This window comes from Leptodactylus fuscus, chromosome 5 (assembly GCF_031893055.1).
Source record: "Leptodactylus fuscus isolate aLepFus1 chromosome 5, aLepFus1.hap2, whole genome shotgun sequence".
Classification (NCBI taxonomy): domain Eukaryota; kingdom Metazoa; phylum Chordata; class Amphibia; order Anura; family Leptodactylidae; genus Leptodactylus; species Leptodactylus fuscus.
The window spans coordinates 90,189,876-90,211,799 of NC_134269.1; the positions used below are offsets into that span (position 1 = coordinate 90,189,876).

A 21,924-nucleotide genomic window follows, 5' to 3' on the forward strand; every position below is an offset into this window, starting at 1 on the left:
TGTGTATTTAAAACCTAGGAGGTTAGTAGGACGGAAGGCTATGACTAAGGGGTAAAGCATACCCAGAAACGCGTCAGCCAACTCTCAAATTATGGGATTTTAAAACACTTTTTGTGTCTTCACTTTCACTTTGTTTTGTTTGTATTATATTTACCCATTTTTACGCATGGAATATTAAAAGTTAAATTTTAGAAAAAGGCCATCTCAGGAGTGCGGACTGGATCATTTTTTGTATTTCAAAGAATGATTTAATGTTGTCAGGTGCTCAAGATGGCGGACATGGGCATTCATGTGTTAACTAATGGGTGCACATGCTCGTCATATGTAAACACCCATTATATTCTCTGACCAATTACAATACATATTTTTATGTGATGTATTCTGTGATGCTTATAGCTGGCATAAAGCCATTATTATATAATCCTATATTTGCTAGCAAATAAACTGAGATGTATCTTGGAAAATAGAACTGCATGTGTCTGTGCCTCTGTATATCTCCTGAGCGCTCGACACTTCACCACACCTTCCTTTAATTCGGTACGCTAGTGGAAAAAAGAACGCTAGTGGTCTCCATAGACCACCATTGTATACGCCTCCTTGTCCCCGTGTGAACTAGCCCTAAGGGTTTCTGTTGGGAAATGTAATATTTTATTAATATGTTGGTTGCTGAAATACTCCGGAAAAAAAAACATTTAAAGTAGCAGGACTGCAAAATTGTAAGCATATAACATGGTCAATAGTAGCTCTCTTAGTGCCTGGGTGTACCAATATGGCTGACATTATAGTAACACATATATATATATATATATATATATATATATATATATATATATATATATATATATGTATTAGGATGAATAAGGATGTGTTCTCCCATCAGCTATTGTACATCTCATAGCGACACACGGTGTATCTCGCAATTGCACGGGTATACTGTACACACACATCTCCGGTGTCCGTGCAGCTTACGACATAAGCTTCTATTTTGGGTGGACCAATATGGCCACTGATGAGTCGCCCATGCGCACAACTACTAAGAAGAACGTGTTGCCGTTGCAGTGTGCGTGATGACGTTAGACGAATTGGTCGCTGTATCGGGAGGGGCCTAGTAAAGCCTGGAGGTTGGAGTGAGACGGAAACGGAGGGGAAGCCGGGGCGGGCGGCTAAGTGGCTACAGGAGAGTGCGGTGCCGAAAGGCCTGCAGACTGACGGGATGGTGGAGAAGGCCGGCTGCGGGAGAGAGTCTATGGTGAGCGGGAGCGCATATATACACCGTGCGCCCAGGGTAGATGGCGAGAGTCGTACGGGATTGGAGATAGGGGAGGAGGCGGAGGGCGGGGGTCACTGCACACAAACACACCGCACCTTGGCGACACCACACTGTCCTCCGTACATGGCTGCGCTTCAGTGAGCTCCGCCAGCGAGTCTATGGGACACAGCGGCTGTCACCTCACCCCTGGTACGACTGCTAGGCAGGGCCCCACACGGCCTATGGTCCAGGGCATCCGCTGCGTGCTTATATGGGCGGATGTGCCCTGTGCTCCCTGTATTCCCGCATGTGCCAGCCTTATGAGCCCGGGGTGTCTATGACTTGTCTCCTAGGAAGCCCCACACCTGTATATATTGTATACTGGGGGGAGAGCTAGAGTCTGCAGACTTGTCCTATCTTACCTACCTTACTGTAAAGTTTCTGCACTTTAGTGTGATTGTTTTCATATTAATATTTCATATTAATTGGCATCTTTTATCTGCTTTGTACTCTGATGTACCCACATGGACATGCACGAGGATCCTTTATGGCTTGGTGTTCAGTCTGATAAACATTGCCGTTTTTGGCACTAGTTTTCGGAGACCTTCCTTTATCTACGAGATAGAGGGTATCTGAGTGATGCCATGAGAATGGGGGTCTTTCATGTGAATGGCACATTAACTATTACTTCAGCCATGACTATGGAACTGGTGGTGCTAATCTCTGCCTGTCTCCTATAATGTAGCTTGATTTACACAGCGGATTCGGGATACCTGTGATCAATGGGGGTGCCAGTAGTGGGATCTCTAGTATCTATACATTTATCTCTGATCTGGTGGATATATGATATATCTAGCTCATTGGAAAATCCCTTTAAAGTGTCTATATCATTTGGAAATTGTGTTTTTACATGATATGTCTGAATAGCCTTTAAGAAGGCTATTCAGGTGCTGCTAGTAGTAAAACAGATATGTAATTGAACCTCTCCGTGCACCCTGGGCGTTCTCCAAGCCATCGTGCACCTCCCCTGCGTCATACTTTGGTAACGTCCCCTCCTTTACTTGTGCTTCAAGATGCCCGCCTCCATTCTCTGTAGCCTCAATCCCTGCGCTCTGAAATCTTGGGCATGCGCAGCAACGCTCCCTTCTGAGTGCTACTGCACATGCCCAGGTGCTATTTTCTTGCGCGCTTTTTTTTTTTTTCTTCCATTGTCCACAAGAAAATGGCGCCCTGGCATGTGCAGTAGCGCTTAGAAGGGAGCGTTGCTGCGCATGCCTGAGATTTCAAAGCGCAGGGATTGAGGCTACAGAAAATGGAGGCGGTTACACCTATGGAGGAGGAGGGCATCTTGGAGCACAAGCAAAGGAGGGGGTGTTACCAAGGTATGACGCAGGGAAGGGGTGCATGATGGCTTGGGGAACGCCCAGGGTGCACAGAGAAGTTCATTTACATATTGGTTTTACCGATATGTAAAAAAAACCCAGGGGGGTCTTTTCAGATTCTACTAGCAGCACCTGAATAGTCTTTTTTTAAGGCTATTCAGGCATTATCACTATGTAAAAACACGATTTCCAAATGATAGAGCCCCTTTAAGGTTTAGTCAATAGTCAAAGAATCTTAAATATTGTGGTGTTCAGAAAATTGTGCCGGTTGGGATAGTACTGAGCTGAGAATAATAAACTTTATAATTCCAACATATTCCGTATCACTTTACAAATCAGAGGACACATGAACAAACTATATGAGACATTACAATGTGACAAAGAAATAAGCATATCAAACAGTAGGAGTGAGGACCCTGCTCGCAAGAGCCTACATTCTATTAGGTGGTAGGGGGGACATGAGGTCAGAGGGCTTGTTTGCTACATTGGTTCATGAGAACATTAATGGGACAAATTTATCAATATGAAATAAAAATACAGAATAAGCCAGTTTCAGTGCCGGCATAGCACATGTCCATTCACAGCCGTACAGTGTATATGATTCATGACTGTAGGTAGATTGTTGCTAGAACTGATGTATGTTTTGTTTGGTTTTTTTTGTTTTTTTTTTTAATATACAACAAATCACCATGTCAACCATATTTTAAATATTTTTGCTATTGTACTTTTATGATATACTTAGGTAACCTAGTTAACTTCCTCTTATTAGAAACCTGACCATAAAGTTCCGATTAGCAATGCTCAGAACATTGCCAGGAAGAGTCTGTCTTGTACAACTGTACTAAATACAGTATGTATAGATGTAGGGGGATGGGAAAATCTAGGCAGCATATGAAAGCTGATAATCTCAGATTTCATGAGATACCGGATACCTTTTTTTTTTTTTTTTTTTTTTTTTTAGGTGGTACGAAACCTGAAATTCAGCCATTTGAAGTGACCCTCCCCCTTTGACAAATGCTATAGTTCTCCTTATTCACAACACGGATGTGTATGTCTTTCCCTAGTACCAGCTTAGAGGGTTGCTAGGGAGAATTTGAGGCAATTTTCTATAAAAAGGTAGTTAGGTTAAGCAAGCATATTTAAAAAATGCTCCCCAAGCACCCACAGCACAATTGGAAAATAATGGGAGTTGTGCTTTGAGAAAACCCTAAATGTACAGCTTCTTCTATGCTGGTTTTGCCAGTATGGCTCTTGGCTTATCATAGGTTCACAAAAAGGATGTTTTATAGCAAGGTGATATTAACAACGTATTGTGTGAATCTTATAAACACAAGGTCATTTGTCTAGTTTTGCTACAGTGCTGCTCCAAAGATTGTGAAATATCTATTATTTATTTATATTTTATTTATTCTTGTTTGGTTGTAGCCCTCGCTAATGCCAAGTGGATTAAATCCTGCCCTTTCGGGCAGTTCACAAATGCACACCAAGCAGGGAATGAAATTGGAGGCTGTGATGGAGCAACTCCAAAAGCAGCAACAGCAAGCTGCTCGTAGCATGGAGGAAAGGGAGAGACAAATAAGAGAAACCCAACTGCTGTATGCTCAACAGCTGGCATCACAACATATAATGAAATCTACACCCGGTCCTGCTACTTTGTCAGCTGCTAAGGCCCGCCCGCCCATGGCACCTCCACAGGTTGCAAGTGATCCAGATGATGAAGACATGGAAGATGATGAAGAAAGTGAAGGAGACTCATATGAGGAAGAAAATGATCGCAGGGAAGGTCAACCATCCATGTTGGCACAGAAATATTTACAGGCTCAGAGGGAGCAGCAGGGAATTGTCCCTACTAACCCACAAGGAAGCCTTGGTCAACGACATCTTGCTGTCAAAGAGGAGCCGCAAGATGAAAACTTCAATCCTTCACCTTCAAAGCATACAAAGCAGAATATGGAGGAGCACATTAAGCCGGTAAGCTAATTATGAGTTGTAAATATAAGATATGTCTGACTTGTTTGTAGAAACAAGTGATCTGAGACAATTCTCAGTAACATCTCAGAATGGATGTTATGGGACCATAGTAAAAATATTCCTATAATTATTATTAGTGATCTGAATTCCACATTATTCACTTAAGGACCACAAAATGTATTAGTGTGTAACTCAACAAGGGTCTTTAAACCTTTATGTGCATGTGAAATGTTACTTTCATGATTCAGGAGCTATTCCATGCTGAGGCAGCCAAGATGCCTCCCAGGTCTGCCAATGCTATATACTATTGAGACCTGCCACATGCGGGTCTTAAAAGTAATACTGGGATTTTGCCATGGACGATAATACAGTAGTATTTCAATCTAATGATTGCTGGTTTAAGTCACCCATTTGAACGGGGGAAAAAAAAGTTTTAAATTAAAAAAAAAAAAAAAAATGTTTGATATAAATCAAGTCAACCATAAGAGTAAATCGCCATAACCACATTAGGCATCCCCACATCTGAAAACTCGTATAGTGTTTGAAATATAAATATTTAATCCATTTAGTTAACCCAGTAATCAGAAATCAAAATGGCCAAACTGCTTTAATTTTACCTGCTTTGATGCACAAAATTTGAACAAACATTCAATAAAATGATCCCAATAAAAATAACATCTTGTTTTGCAAAAATGTTACCTTGCTCATCTCCTTCCACAGAAATATAAATAACTTTCATTTGTCATAATATATTTTCAGCTTTAAAGAGGTTGTCTAGGGAGTTGTAATTGACTTGCATCGTCCGGGGATCACTGATGATAAACCTGGGGGTTCATTCATTACTTGTGCTATGTGGTTGGCTTTAATATAATTTATCTTTAAGACTGGGGGAGGAACACTCGGGTCCATCATCAGCGATTCCCGGATCAAGTCAATTAGTGCACGCTGGACAACCCGTTTACATAACAAAAACTACTAACTATTATTGTTAGTAAGGATATGGGGGCATGAAACATAATCCTCACACTGTGCTGGAACTTGTCTTGTTTGTATCCTTCACCAGCTATCTAATCTAATCTGTGGCAGGCAAATGCTGGCCATGCGCTTTAGATAGCTGTTGGCCATGCGACTTTGCTGGCAGCTTTCTTGCCCGGTTCCCTCTTACACTTGGTCAGTTAAACTAATAAAAATCGAGGGGTTTGGTTGATGCTTCTAATGTGTGTCAAGCCTTGAGGTATGTTCACAAGTGGCAGATCTGTTGCAGAAATTTTAGGGGGCTTTCATGAATCTGCTGGAATGGATTTTCAGTTTCCAGGAGTTTTGCTGCGGATCTGCTATGTGTGAATGTAACTTCTGGGAGACTAGACACACAGCAGCTTTTGGAAAAATGGCACTGCAGTTTTTCAAGACAAAGTCAGAAGTGGATATTTGTTTCCCATTTCTTTTGAATCCACTTTTAGGGCTAGTTCACACGTGGGCAAAGGGGAGGTTTTTGACAGCGGAATTCGCTTCAAAAACCTCTCCTTTAACATGGTGGTCTATGTAGACCACTAGCTTTTTTTTTCCTCCTAGCGTTTTCCGCCTGAAGAAGCGACATGACCTTTCTTCAGGCGGAAAACGCCTGAAGAATTGCATAGAAGTGAATGGGAGGCGAAAACCGCCTGCAGTTTCTATAGCACATATAGGAAAAAAAAAACCTAGCGAAAACCGCGTCAAAAACCTCGTCAAAAACCGCGTGGAATGCAAAAAACAGCGTCAAAAAAACTCCTCGAGGTTTTTTACCTCGCACAAATAAGCTAGGCGGTTTTCACGTGTGAACTGACCCTTAGTTGTGGCAGCAAAACTGCCACAAAACTTTTTTTTTTTTTTTTTTTAATTTTTGAGCGAGTTTTTAAGTCTATAGGCAGTGATAGCACATTACTAAGACTGAGAAAGCCTCCTTTATAAAGGGGTTAGTCTTTCAGGGTTCTATATTCCTGTACATATCAAAATACTGTCAATGAAAGCTAAACAGATACATTTTACTATTTCTAGAGACTGATACAAAGTAACAGGCCCACTCGCTTGTTTTTCATCCATATCGTTTAATTTATCAGAATTTTTAGTAGTGAATGTTGGCATATTCCAATTTCTTGCATTATAATATGTATTAATCCAATGAATGTTAAAGATGAAAAATTGTTGAATAATTATTAGACGTTGTGCACGTATATTTATCCTCATTGCTCGGTCTGGTTCCTCTGCCTACTGATAGGTCACTGAATCCTTTAGGTCTAAAGAAAAACTAAAGAATTGGCCCATTGAAGCTCATGGGATGAGTGAAAAATAACGCTCAGACATTTTAAGTCCTGGCTCACGGTCTATAGAGTTTGTGTGCTTTCTTAGCTAACCACTTTGTAACGCATTTGGTATTCTGTTCAGGTGGGTCCCCAAGTGGACTCCCCGTACGGAATACCGAACGCAGATGTGAACCAGGCCTAACAGACACACAGATGCGACATGGATATTTATAAACCAATGGCCATGTTTGTCAAAAAAAAAAAAATGGACAGGACACTGAAGATAAAACCCAAAGGAAAAAAAAACATTTGAGTCCAAGTAAAAAAGTGAGTCAGATTTATTAATCCTGTTTTAAGAGTTAGCTGATGCAAACTTAAACAAGAAACCTGAAAAATCCACCAGATTTCTCACTGTGCCTGTTGAATAATAAACTTGGTGCATGTTTGGCCTGACCAGTCTAAGCTTATATCACCCTTTAGTTGTCTTATTTTATACAGCAAAATGTCATATCTTAAGCCCTGCACTTTCCTGTTAAGCAAAACCCATTGTTGGGCAAAGCAGAAATAGTAGATAAAACACAGAAAAATGTGTTTACTTAGCATATTAAATCTTCCACGCTGTGTTTAGCTGCTCCATTTTCTCCTTTTCCATTGTCTTTATAGTTAAATATGCTGCTTTGAGTGACAAGTAGTGTATAAGCAAGATCTTTAAACCCTAAAAATATACAACTATTTTTCTTCTGGTAAATATGACTGCATGAAAAACTGAACCAGGGACCCATTTTTTCCACATGGTGATTTGCACAGAAAGAAGTTGTGCTTTATCCATCTTCTGACTTCCTTGTCATTTTCTAATTTCAATTTTTAGGGGAGATGAAATGATTTGACCATGTTTGTTTTTTAGTTTTTCTACCTGCTTCTGTATGGCAGAAATTTTTGGGAAAGAGGATGACTATTTTATATAAAACTTACACATTTTAAGCTTGTTTCCCTTTAGCTCCTCTCAGGACGCTTTACATTGCTTTCAGTAGATCCATTATACCATAGACTGTATTGTTACTGTATTACTACTTATCTTTGGTAGTATCAAAGTATTGAAATGGTGCCCTGCCACATGTGGAACTCGGTATAATATTCCTTTGGCAGGAGTTTTCAGAATATTCCTTTGAGCTGTTCACTGTCCTGGAACCAAAAGAAGAGAAAAAATAAACACTTAGGTGTCATGACATCTAAGTGGTTAAATGCCTGCGATCAGAGATATTGCCTATTGTTGGCATTGCCGCCATGTTGCCTGCTCAACTCCTAAGTAGGTGAAATATTTAAATAACCGACATCCACTGTACATGCACGGTGGTTGTTGGGAAGAGGTTAAAGAGGGTCTGTTACCTTTTTTTAACATGTTGGTTTTAATAAATTCTAGTTAGTTTGTGTATATAGGGATTTTTTTGTTTGCCCTCCTCCCTTGCCGGTTTTTGTTGTGCTGCCTATAAACTGGTGGTTGTTAGCTGCGTGTGCGCTCATATATACTTTGACATTGTCCAATGACCGCAGACGGTAACAGACTGTGTTGCGACACATCCCATTGACAGTAGGAATGAGAATTCCCAGTTGGCAATTTGCTTGTATATTTTCAGGAGGGATAAGAGGAATGTCACAACATGGCGTTATGAGAACAGATGATTCAGAATTTGTATTTAAATTGACATTTAAGGATTATGACCGGCCTGCTTTAGAGAGACTCTTTAGTATTCTGAATATGAATCGTTGTGAAATATTTAGCAGGAATTACTGGTAGCACAAACTTCTCTTCTGTCCTGGTAGTTTACTGCAATGTATCTGTGTATGCCAAATATATCTACAGTTATGGCTACAGAGCCCACCCATATCGGGGGCTTCACACCGGCCTTTTTTAGACATTTGACTTGGGCCATTATAAAGGAGTATTCTCACTCTGCAGCTTTTCATTATTGAGAATTCTTATTAACCCAAATACACCAGCATGCGGCCACTATGTGCACTTCATATAGTGGCCAGGTTGTATACAAGCATTGGAGCCAACTGCTTCCATCTCCATGCTGTGTACAGTATGGCCGTCAAAAGTGGCACATGGACTAATCCATGTGGGGGTTATTATTTGATGCTGTCATAATGTAGACAGTCACTGTTTATCTAAATACATCTGTGCATTGTAGTATTTCTGCAGCCCTGTGCAAACTAGTAGAGGCAGAGGGGCACACAGTCTATATTGGGACCCTATAGCTTGTTTTTGTAAGTGAACACCATGTAGAATTCCTAGTGTTGCTTATTTGTAAAGAAGGTTAGTAGACATACAACACCTCTGCCAGCGCACACTCCACATATGCAGTGCTCCTTTGTGGCCATCATCAACATACATGGGTGTTACCTATTCTGTAAGATTACATTTACAACCTAAGGGCATTTCTAACCACTTTTAAGTGAACCTGTCAGGTTGTACTGTACATGCAGTCCTGTCTTTGGGTAGCATTGTACAATAGTCTGAGAAGATTAGGATTGTTTATTGGTTTTTTTTCCCTCAGAAAAGATTTAGTATAACTTGTATTTCATTCATTGTAAATCTCCTCTCTTACCTAAAGCCCAGGTGAGTAGAGAAGTAAATAAATTTCAAAGTTGTCCTGAAAGGTCTTTCACAAAATTATATATCAGTGTGTAACATGATTCCCACCATGACAGATCCCTTTAGTAATGATTAGGAAAAACATTTATCAGCTAGCCACAGAAAGGGTGACAAGTATAGGAGAGCTGGAATGGGGTCAGGAACTGAAAACGCCCCATACATTTACCACTTAATATTATTCATGGGATAATGCATTTTTTTTTTTAAAAAAGGGAGTTATGTCCTAAGTAGACAGTCATTATTGTCTTTCCAAAAGATGGTGACTGATATGACTTTGGGGACCTCCACTCATCACACAACACAACGGTGGTGAGAAGGAAAGACTGGGTCAGCAGCACGGATACTTAGGACCCCACGCAATGTTGCCGTTCTGGGGTTGTGGATTTGATTGTGTGGAAACCCCAGTGGGTTAAAAGGGCATGTTCTGGGTTTGGAAAATCCTCCTTTTTTGTCTTTCACAAACTACACCAAACCTGTCCATCAGCGGTGTGCTGCAGTGATACACAAACTGTTGACGGGCATGATGCTGTTCATGGAAATAAGCAGCCATGTTTTTTCCCTTTACAACTCTTTTAATTCGCATTTGCTCCTATGTGGCTGTCTCCTGTGGGATATTGCACAGTGGACAGACTCATGGCACAAAGTGGCTGGCTTGCTGCGTGTATCACCCCTATGGCTAGAGTGGTTTTCGGCCTTTGTTTTGCAACGCTATGTGTGAGATTAACTTTATGTAGCACCAGACAACATGTAGCTTTGCTGCCTATCAAACTGCATATCTGCAAAAGAAGTCCATCAGTCAGATACACAGTGTGCATATTGTTCAACACTGTTGTGTGCTTAAACCTACTGGATACTAGCAATAGCATTGCTTCACATAATGAAATTCAGTCCTAGCAGTATTGAACAGCTTGTTTTCTTTAAATTGTACATCAATTTACGTGCCTTGCAGTATTGAGGAGAATGGTAAATGATGGGTTAACTTTTGGTATTTATCAGCCACTCCTCTCTCATTACAAGCTGCCACATGTTGGGTATGCAACCCCTAGACACCATTGAGAGACCAGTTTAGCCTGACCAACTGGCCACAGTATTGCATAGTTCCTCATGCTTCATAAAATCTGGTTTTACTTCTAATTCCAAGCCATCTCTTCTGACCTCCTGGAAGGCCTGATAGAGGGATATCTGCTGTATATATGTGTATATAATGATCTGATATGTCTGTTTATATGATGAGGTGTAATTGCAGCACAAGCTGGCTGGATTGCACAGTGCTAGACATATACGAGGGCTGTTGTGACTAGAAAGTGTTGAAAAATGGGCCTTAACTTTTCTCATTTTTGGGCTTACTAGCTCATCTCCAACTTCCTGCATGCCACTTTTCTAGACAGTCCCCAGAAAACTGGCGTGAGTTATACCACAAATGTATGCCAGTTCCTGACTGGCATACATTTGAGATCCGGTGTACCTATATGTTCAGAAATTACTAAAAGTCCTGAGGCTCTAAGTAACTCTGGTGTTTCTTGGGCTTGTCAGGGATAAAGTTAAGAATGACCTAAGGATTAGACTTCTTGAAATGCTCTCCCATTTATTTGGTATAGAGGCTGCACCAGCTGATCTGTGTCCTGTGTGTAGGGCATCCATATGAAAAAATTGATTTGGGCTGGTAGTATTGGGTGGCCACTACTACAGTATTTGAATGGCAAACCATTTTGAACAATCCAAGTATTTTTATGAATAGTGGAGGCAAAAATACTACTAGAAATTTCTGCAGATGAATTGCTGTATTCATTGAATATCAGATTGGCTTGTAACTTGTGCAGATTCTGTTTGACTTACCATAGCATAATGACCTATGAAACCCCCCAAAAATGTAGCAACTCTGCTCAGTACCATTCAGTACAGCACCTTCCCCTGGCATCACTCACTGCAGAAACAGAACATGCTTTTAGTGGGTACAACCAGGACTGTGGAGTTGGAGTTGGGGGGGACCTGTTTTTGCCAGAGATGTAGTAAAAAAAAAAAAAAAAAAAAAAAATTGAACTCCAAAATAAAATTATTTTAAATTGTATTATCAAGACTCCTACTATGTCTCCTTCATAAATGTCTATTGACTGCACAGCGAAAAGATGTTAACTAAGGGTTTACTCCAACGTCACAGTTACTGCCATTTAATTTCCAAATTGCGTTTAGAAAAAGAACCCATCAAGACTGACATGTGAATATACCCTTTAATGAAAAACAAAACAATACTATGGCTTCTGAATGTGTAGATCTGAATTGAAAGGGGTGTCAGACATCAATTGAAGATCAGTAGGGAATTAGTTGTTTGCTACCCAAGCACTGCTTCTGCTTCACAGACCATTTAACATCACATTCATCAGTTACCTGGCCTGTTCATAGCTCAGCCCCCCCTGAAGTAAAGGTTAATTCTATTACTTGAATAGGAGCAGCACTGCTCATCCACCAGTAACTTGAGGCTTCTGCAATGGCTGATCAGTATGGGGTCCGGGTGTCAGACCCTCACAGGAACCTGCTGGTCCTGTGACTCACATCATACATCTGACAATGTTGCAGTTGGTCACTAGCCTTAGCAGCCACACTGACATGTTAAGCGTTTTACTGTAGTGATATCAGTGTACATATGACATCACTACAGAACCAGTGGTGATGAAAAGGAATGTCACAAGTAAATGTTATTTATTTATTTTTTTAAGCTAGGGTTTTAAAGTTAAAGGGATTCTATCATTAGAAACCCTTTTTAAAAACATATAGAAATAGCCTTAAGAGAGGCTATTCTTTTACCTTTATTCTGATCCGCAACGCCGTTCCTTAGAAATATCATCATCTTTATGTAAATGAGTTTTCTCACAGCAGTGGGGTGTCCCCCAGTGCTCAAACAATACTGGGGGCGTCCCCAGTGCTGCGAGAGAACTCTCCAGTGACAGCCTCTGTCGTCTTCACTGCCTCTGCCTCACGCTGCTCCTCTTCTCTGGGTCCAAAAGCGCCGACTGTGCATGTCCGTCGGCCGTTTTTCTGTGGGAGGAATGGGAGAGGCCACAGAAAAATCGCCGACTGACATGTACAGTTGGCACTTCTGGACCCAGAGAAGAGGAGCCGCACGAGGCAGTGACTGTGAAGACAGGCCATCGCTGGAGAGTTTTCAAGCAGCACTGGGGAATCCCCCAGTGGTGTTTGAGCGCAGGGGAACACCCCCAGTGCTGCAAGAAAACTCATTTACAGAAAGAAGATATTTCTAAGGAATAGCGGTGTGGATCAAAATAATAAAGGTAAGTGAGCAATAGCCTTTATTAAGGCTATTCCTACTTGTAGTTAGTTTAAAAAGGGTTTCTAATGCATCACTTTTATATGTATTTTTAGGAATTTTTGATACAATGTATTCTTCCATGTCGCATGCAATATTAACTCTGCTCACTAAACCTAATGATATACTGACACCTGCCAATTCTTTAGGTGTTTTCTTTGCAGCTGTCACCTCACATCATCAAGAAAAGGCTATATATTACACAATTTGGTTTTAATAAAGTGGCGACACATTGCTGTGAAGGTGTATTTTGGGTTGTTGTTTTTTTTTTTTTTTTGGGAGGGGGGTTTCTACAGTGTCTGAGTCAATTTTTCCAAAATCCAGGAAAACCCCTCTAATAACAATGGTGTAGGTCTAATTGGTGGCATGTAGGATCCTCCTACAATTTGTGGAAGATTTCACAAGCTTACTACAGACACCTGGTTATGTGTCACTCTGCATTTCCCATGTAACGGTCGCCTTGAGTACTTGGTTGGCTATATCTTGTCTTTTCTAGGCTTTTGGCCAAAAGTAGTAGTTGTTATGACTAGTGTGTTTGCTTCTTGATTCCTAGGGGTGCAGCAGTCAAACCACTTGGGCTTTGTGTTTAAGGCATGTGGATGTCTGTAATTTACAAGGCATTGTGTCTGGGAGGAGGGGAGATCAGTGTAGGACAAGTGAAGGGACAACAGGGATGGCTTGACCTCTGATCTTTGACAAGGGTGGATGTTGTTCATGAGAAGATGGATTAGCTGCAGTCATTATGTACAGAGTGATGGTGGATGCGGCGGTGTACCCCCCATGCAGGCCCCCAAAGGCTGCTCTTAATAATACATTTTATTTATATAGCGCAAACATATTCCGCAGCACTGTACACTTTGCAGGGTTCAAATACAGACAAGAAAGATGCATTACTAAGAAATAGTCAATTTACAAAATGGGACTGAGGACCCTGATCGCAAGAGCTTACAATCTATGAGGTAGAGGGGATGACACAAGAGGTAGCGGGGGCAGCATTGGAGGTAGCATTGCTTATACAGTGCTCCGGCTGTTGTTGTATTGGTGTCACTTTAACATTTTTGTGTTACTCTGACAATAGTGCTGTTACATAAAAGCTTGAAATAAGCCATTTTATATTCTGCTAATCGTGTTTTAGACTTCCCCCTTTTACCTGTCCTCTCCACTGTTTTTGGACACTGTGAAGCTCCTCTTTTCTCCAGCCTCTTTTTGTTAAAGATACCAGGTCTGTGTTACAAATTCCAGCTTCGAAAATAAAATGATATTCTATTACAATTGATACTTTATACCTAGCATGATTTTGTGTATATTGAGTCTCTAGCATTTGTGGTAAATAAGAGGAACTTCATGGGTGTGCCCGACCATTTATAAGGAGTTATTGGTAGGAAAAATCATTGCTTCTGACTCCTGCTCCCCAGCCTACATAGCAGTGATGTCATGTACATGCTGGTGCTCATGTAAGTGCTAAGATATATTACCATGCATTAAATATATAGCCGGGCTGAATTCCTGGCAAGTGTTAAATTTTACAAATGTGAAGTAAATAAAATGGAAGGCTCAGATGTCCCATTATGCCTAAATGGCAAGAGACTTTCTTTCCTCTTGAGCCCTGGCCCTACGTGGCACATACCCAGGTAGAAACCAGCTTGGTTTTAATTAAAAATAACAATGGGCCTATGGGAGAAATGCAGTGCCAAGATGGAAACTCACTAAAACGAAAGGAAGGGGCACACATTGCTTGATTGTGTATGTGTGTGTATATAATTTATTTATATAGATAAAATATATTATCTGAGTGGTGTATATTTACCTTACAGAGGATTATGTAGGCTGAGTTAAAATGTGGCCATGAAAGGTTTGACCACGTTCATGGTGGATTTGTTGCTGCCTTTCTGTGCACATCAACAACATAAATCTGCAGCTTATGGGTGCATTCACACTGAGTCTACGCTCAACTGATTCTGAACGTAAAACACGTTCGGAATGAGCAAGTACAAAGCAGATCCCGTTCATTTCTATGGAAACCGGCATACGTGCGCTCCCCATTGAAATGAATGGGAGGCTTTTTCCCCCTTACTGCTTTCAATGTGATACGCACGTATAACATTGAAAGCAATAGGGGGAAAAAGCTTCCCATTCATTTCAATGGGGAGCGCATGCTCCCATAGAAATGAATGGGATCTGCTTTGTACGCGCTCATTCCGAATGTGTTTTTATGTTCAGAATCAGCTGAGCGTAGACAGTGTGAATGTACCCTAAGGGTGCATTCATTCGGAGGAAAATGGTGAGGAATTTAATTTTTCTTCGTGTGAATGGACCCCAAGGGTCCATTCACACAGTTTTTTGGCGCTGAATCTGTGTCAGAATCCACGTATAAAAAAACGCCTCCCCATAGGGTTTTTTTGGTACTATTCCGTTATCGGGCCAGCAGCAGCGCAGTTCAGCAGCAGCTTTCGGGACAGCAGTTCAGCAGCGGGAATTACAATGACATCCGAGGACTGCTGGCCCGATGCTTGTGCCCAGTAACCAGTACATCGATGACCCCCCTCCCCCATCCTTCTCCTCCTGCCAGTGCTGCCCCCCAGCTCTCCTTACATCTTCCCCGTACCCTCTCCCCGCCACACGACTAGGCCTCACCTCAGCGCTAGTACCGAGACCGAAAGGAAAGACACCGGGGCTCAATCCAGGCCCTGACAAGAAACACGCCGACTATAGGAACGGTGAGCTACAGCGAGCCGGAGGGACAAACTTTCTGCAGCGTCCGGCGGCTATCTAGTAGCATTCATTGCTCAAGATTTACGGTGAGGCCTATTACAGGGAGAGGGTACGGGGCAGATGTAAGAAGAGCTGGGGGGCAGCACTGGAAGGAAGAGGAGGATGAGGGCATCGATCGATGTACTGCCTACTACACACAAGCACGGCCTCTATCATCGGGCCAGCATCGGCTTAGTCATGTGGCGGGGAGAGGGTACGGGGTAGATGTAAGGAGAGCTGGGGGGCAGCACTGGAAGGAGGAGGAGATGGAGGGGGGGTCATTGATGTACTGGCTACTGGGCACAAGCATCGGGCCAGCAGTCCTCGGATGTCATTGTAATTCCCGCTGCTGAACTGAACTGCTGTCCCGAAAGCTGGTGCTGAAATGCGCTGCTGCTGGCCCGATAACGGAATAGTACCGTTTTTTTTTCCTGCTAGTGGAAAAAAAAGCTTCCTTCAGGTGGATTCCGCCTGCAAAACCTAACGCAGTCAGTAGGAGGCGGAAAATCCACGATGCGGATTTTGGCGCGTGATTTGCAAAAACCACGTGGAAAAACCGCGAGCGTTTTTTCAAGGTCCGTACACTGCTGTTTTTTCCTTGCTAAAAAACTGTGTGAATGGACCTTTATACAGTACAATGCAAGTGAATGTGATTTATAGGATATCTTTGATATGTTGTGGGTTGTCCTGCACATTTCTTCCTTAGCAGAGCAGAAGATATCCCTGTGTTCATCACTATTTCCATTCGCTGACTGGAAACAGACATGTCATTAATCTGTAATTATAGAATATAAAGGTTACGTCCTACAGACAGTATATTAGGGAGAAGAGGGCAGGTGGGGGGAGTAACACATGAGAGGGTCAGGCTACACATGATTTGTTTGTAGACACAGGTCTGCGTGCACATAAAACCCCAAGATATTTATAATCTAAGCTGTTTTCATAGTTGCTTAACTTTTTTCAGTTATTCAGATTTTATAGTTATGTATGTAGCTTATATGCTAAGTTTAAGGACTAGATGTAATCTGCTATTGTAGTGACCTTTGTTCAGTGCAGTGAGCCTAAGGCATTACCCATGAAAAGGTTTCCTCCAGGGCATTTGTGAGCGTTTAGCTGGAGCCCCATGCAGCTGAAATCCAGCCAGCTCATGGCCGCCAATGATTGTAGGATTATAGTGTATGGTGCGATCACTGGTGGCTGCCTGCAGTTTCAGCCACATGTAGCTAATGTTATGTCAGCATTTGTCCTGAAACAGATTTTCTCAGTCATGCATCCAACATGACTATCGGCCTGTACTGCTCTTCCTGGCTTGTATTGCATTCTCAGCAGTTTTGAGAGGTCAAACTGCTGACCGGATCCCTTTAAAATGTAGGGAATCTTTTAGCCTACAAACATGTTACAGCTAACTGTAGGCTGCCACAATGTAGCCCATCCACTGTGGCCTGATGATAATTGTCTACAAAATGTTGCAGCTAACTGAACGAGGCTTCAATGCATGCTTGGTATACTTTGGGTATGTTTAGACTTGGCATGCAGATTTTTTCCCTTTGCATAGCAAATTTACTTTGATAATCGCCCATTGCAATGCAAATGGTGAAATCCATGACACATTGCACCTGCTGCAGTTTAGTAGATATGCAAGATCCTTTGCTGTGGGAGAAGTTCATTGTGAATAGTAATTATTTGCAACAAAGGCAGTACCATGCTGCATCTATGGCTGTGTGTGGTGTGTTGTGGCTAGTCAATGTAGTCCTAGCATAATGCTCATAACATTCAGTAGAATCTTCTAATTTCTAATGGGTAAGTCTGCATGTAGGAAGTGCACCAAAAACAGAGATGTGGTTTTTAACTGCACTGTGTAAGTACACCTTTATTCAACATGCACATGACCATGTTGTAGGGCTGTGATTGGGCAGCACATGAATGACAATCCGGGTCGCAAAACGAACTGGAATAGGACCTATGCTGGCGTTTTTCTCCTATCCCCACACTGACTGTGCACATAGTTGTATGCAGGAGGCCTTCATGCACTCCAGTTACACCATGTTGTTGCATGCTTCAGGGTGTGTTGGGATATTTCAGTAGCTGCACGCTGCCCACCAATGGCCGCACTATTCTACATGTGGCTCCTGCTATGTTAGCATGCACCTTACAGCTAAAGCATTGGGGTTTTACTACAAAACTACCTCACTTAGCAGTACACCAGCTGTCTGAGATGCACTATGTGTAATAACACTCCTTAGGGGTTATTTTCCCTTTTGTGTAGGATGTTGAGGCTTGCTAATTTTTTATTTCTAACACTTCATGTACAGGTACTGTTATTTAAGGAATATAAAAGCCATGTGGTGTGCTTGACACTTCCGCTGGTGGTCTAGCAGAGCTCCTGTAACTTAATATAAATGTCAGATTTAATGTGACAGTGTTACTATCATTAGTACAATAGTAAATGTTCTTGAGGCTCACTACTGCACATTCCTAGTTTGGTAGAGAATGGAAGGTGATTGAGGGGAGGGGGCAGGGAAATTTCCAGACATCTGAGATCCTTTCTAAGTAGATAGACCAGGTGGTATGGTGGTAATCCCAGCTGTGTCCTCATCTCCTTTAATTGCTATAAACATCTCACACTTCCCTTGATCTGTAGTGGATCTGGAATTGTGTAGTTTGCCTGTAAAGTGCTATATCCCCTGGTGCATTGTTGTGCCCGTTCTATTTGCCGTATTACAAATGAAGGTGTTTCAGAGCATTTTAAGAGCCTGGTGTTATTCAGGGTTTTTTGTGTGTAACTATATATATATAGATATATATATATATATATATATATATATATATATATATATATATATATATATATATATATATTCACTCCCCTCCCCCCCTTTCCCACCTTCTGCCTTAGGCTATTTTGAAATAGTGTACTCTGGATCCTACTCGTCCTATGCTCACATTGTAGACCTATCCGGGTCCAAGAGAGGTATGTTTATTTAGTGTAGGTTCCCATCTGAATGAGGTTGCCTTGTCGTGGTGGGTACAGGGCTTCTTACTGATTGATCAAATGTGTATAACAAAGAACCTCTCTATTATAAAACATTTTAGGTGTTTTTAATGACATCAATAGTGCCTTTTTAGGGTTTTCATTTGCCTTTTTGCAGCCAAAAAATTCTGCAATCCCTTGCGGGGACTGTAAAGCGCTGTGGCCAAACAGCAGTGTTTGTCACACAGGGCTTCAGCCCAAAGGGGGTTGTTCAGGACCTAGCAAATTTTGGATACCCAGTACCTATCCACAAGATAGTTCATCCGTTTCGGAACTGTTTTGGCCCGGCACCTGGATCACACACTGAATAGCTGTTTTGCCTGCCAGAAGTTGTATACCTCAGCACCAGTGGTCTACAGTGGTTCTGAGACCCTGCAGGTCTAATATATTAGAAACCAAATGGCCCCGTTTAAGGTCAGGCCACAGGAGGCGTAGTCACAATTCAAAGGGCCACAGGGGACAGCCCATGGTTAAAACCAATGAATTTTGGACATTTCTTGCTTCAGGCAGATCCACTATAAAATGTTATCTGCACTGATCCACTATGTGTGAACTTGGGCCTTATTCACACTATAGTGCCAATTATCACAAAAATAATTTCTGAGAAAGCAGGAATGTGAATATTGTCTGTGACTACTATGAAACCCTTGAATGTCTGAGGGTCTATTCACATGGCTACCTTTTATGTCCATCAAAATGAACAGTGATGGAACATGTCAGGTTTTTTGACACGCCTGTTGGGGGCGTTCCTTCCTGCCCCTCCCCCCTTCCTCCCCAGCACCACAGGAGCACATAACGGATTCAGCGCACTGTCGGTTTTCTAGCGGTATATAAAACCACAGGTGCCTGAAGACATTAAAAGTCCTCTTTAAAGAGTCCATCAAAAAATCAGACATTAATAGAGCCATAGACAGTCATGGTTTTAAAGATTGCCTTTCGATTGCAGTTTTCACAGAGTTGAGTGAATAGGGCCTTAGTCTATTAGAATTAACTGGGTCAGATAATCACTTTCTTTGAAAGGGACAATTTTTCTTTCTTAAATATCTAGCTTAATCCTTGTTTGTGTGTACAAATGGTGGCCGAGTCAAGGTAACTGCATGTAGTTTACCTGCAATAGCCATTTACTTATCCTTTCTGTGCTTTTACATTACAAATCCGGGTGAAACATGGCACCTAAGCCCTGCTCCCCCACAACTTGTACAGGCTCTGTTACTGCTGAACAGTTAATGACTCTTAATATTAATGAACTTAAAAAGCCCTTCACGTGGGACCAGAATATATTACTGGCAGGGTCTCTAGGGTTTACCTCTTCATCTATTGAATGGGGTTTACAAAAGGGAAGGAGGCTGCTTGTGATGGACGTGGGATTTCTATCATTCTCCTTCAATGTTGACTATGCAGTAGATTTTCTTCTGGTCACTAATGGCCACATACCTGAGGGATGGCCTCCACAATGCATGGACAAACAAAAGCTGCTCTAAAAGGATCTGTCAGTCAGCAAATAAATGCCAAAAAGGGAAAAATGAGATACCTCCTCCTTTTAGCTTTAGATCTTCCTGTAGAGTATGCAAAAAAACTGGAAAAGTATACCAAAGGTTAAATGACCATGTTAACCTGAACTTTGATCTTTTACAATGAATTACTACATGTTTTGCCTGTTAGTATTTCACGTTTCCCATAGTCTGTCGTTCTATTTGGCTTGTCTTTAAATTTTGGCACTGTATTTAATTTATCTATTTATTTTGCTTTTTTTTTTTTTCTTCCCCAAGTGTTTTGCCTGAAGATATGGCATGATTCTTTGCTTTATGCTAGGAAAAAAACATCGCCTAGCTGAAAAACATCTGCTACATTCTGAATGGGAGGCGGATTATAGGTGTGTTTGAGTGTTTTGAGGCAGAAAATAGCTGTCTACTTCCAAAAATGCCTCTAATCTTCCTTGCATTCATTTCAGTGGAAGGCAGTGGCTGTTTTTTCTTTTCATCTGATAAAAAAAAGTTACACTCGGTTTTCTCAGGAAGAAAGTTTTATACAATCGATGTGAAGTAGAAAACAAAAGTCTTCAGCATCAAAATCTGCTCCAGAGGCAGTGAGGTTTATTTTCTGCTTGCAAATATCTCTGTATGAACATATCCCATTGTCTACTTACTTTTTCTTGTGTTGACGTCTTGCATTGATTTCTCACATGTTCAAGGTGTTCTACGACTAATGTTTGAAGATTTAATGGTGCTGCTGTTGGGGCCAATAGCAAAAAAATAAAAAAAAAATTGCCTGTATTTAGTCATCCGTTTCTATTAGTAGTATTTAGCCTACATATCCGCCCACCTCTCAACCGGGGTGATGTCCCCTTTGTGGCGCATGACTTTCGCAGCTTTCGCAAGCCTTGGTGGTAAAATATTCACACAACAGGTCACAGCAGTCATTTGATTATTTTTTTTTATTTTTTTTGTGAAGAGGTCTCCACTAAGACCCCCTCCCCCCCCCCCCCCCTTCCAATTTTCCAAATATTCAGAATTGGTAGAGTGGCGCCAATTCTATGCAAACAGTTGGAGTTGTAGTCGTGCACGTCATGGTCCTGGTTTTGTACAAAGCTGCGATTTTTGAAAGGTTGTGACTGAAGCTCCTAATGGAGCCTTTAACATTAGATGTGAATTTAGCCTTCTAGTGAAGAATATGTCTGTACACGTGGTAGCCAAGAGCATATGAAGGAGACTGGATGACTCATTACAAAGAAAATGTGCAGGTCTTGTGCACTCTTATGTTATGCCTGATCTAGTAAATTATTTATTTGCCAAATCTGCTGCAGAGAACAGTCTTGCCATGGCTTCTCTTCCAAGTATTCAGCCAGTGCTACAAATTAACCTGACAATTCCATTGTAGAGCTTCACATATGTATAGATTGGAGGTCTGATGGCAGTATATGTGTCTTCCCATACATCTAATAGACCTGTCAGTTTTAGTTCAGCCATGTTGGGAGAAACTTGTGAAGATGCTCCATGAAACTTCTTCTCTTTTTAGGCTGGAAATGCATAATTTTTGGCCTTTGTGGAAACACTGCATTTTAGTCTGAAAGTAAGACGTGGTTCACACTTGCTCTGGGGCTTTCCATCGTTCAGGTCCACCAGGGGACCTGAATGACAGAGACTCCTTAGACTATAATAGGGTCTGTCAGGCTTCATTTTTATGCTGAAAACAGCCAAGAAGACTCCTCCATGCAGAACTTTTTGCTCTGCAGATTTTCAGCAGAATGTGCGGGGAAGTCTCTATAGATACTATAAGGCTAAAG

General features: G+C 41.5%; 1 protein-coding gene across 1 annotated transcript in view; it reads left to right on the forward strand.

Moving 5' to 3' along the window:
* The first annotated feature begins 1,088 nt into the window (after positions 1-1,088).
* ARID3B (AT-rich interaction domain 3B) overlaps positions 1,089-21,924 on the forward strand; it is a 38,285-nt gene continuing 17,449 nt past the window's right edge. The window contains exons 1-2 of the mRNA XM_075273697.1: positions 1,089-1,249; positions 4,057-4,602. Coding sequence (XP_075129798.1) covers positions 1,214-1,249; positions 4,057-4,602 — 582 coding nt within the window. The 5' untranslated portion in view covers positions 1,089-1,213. The remainder of the gene's footprint in view (positions 1,250-4,056; positions 4,603-21,924) is intronic.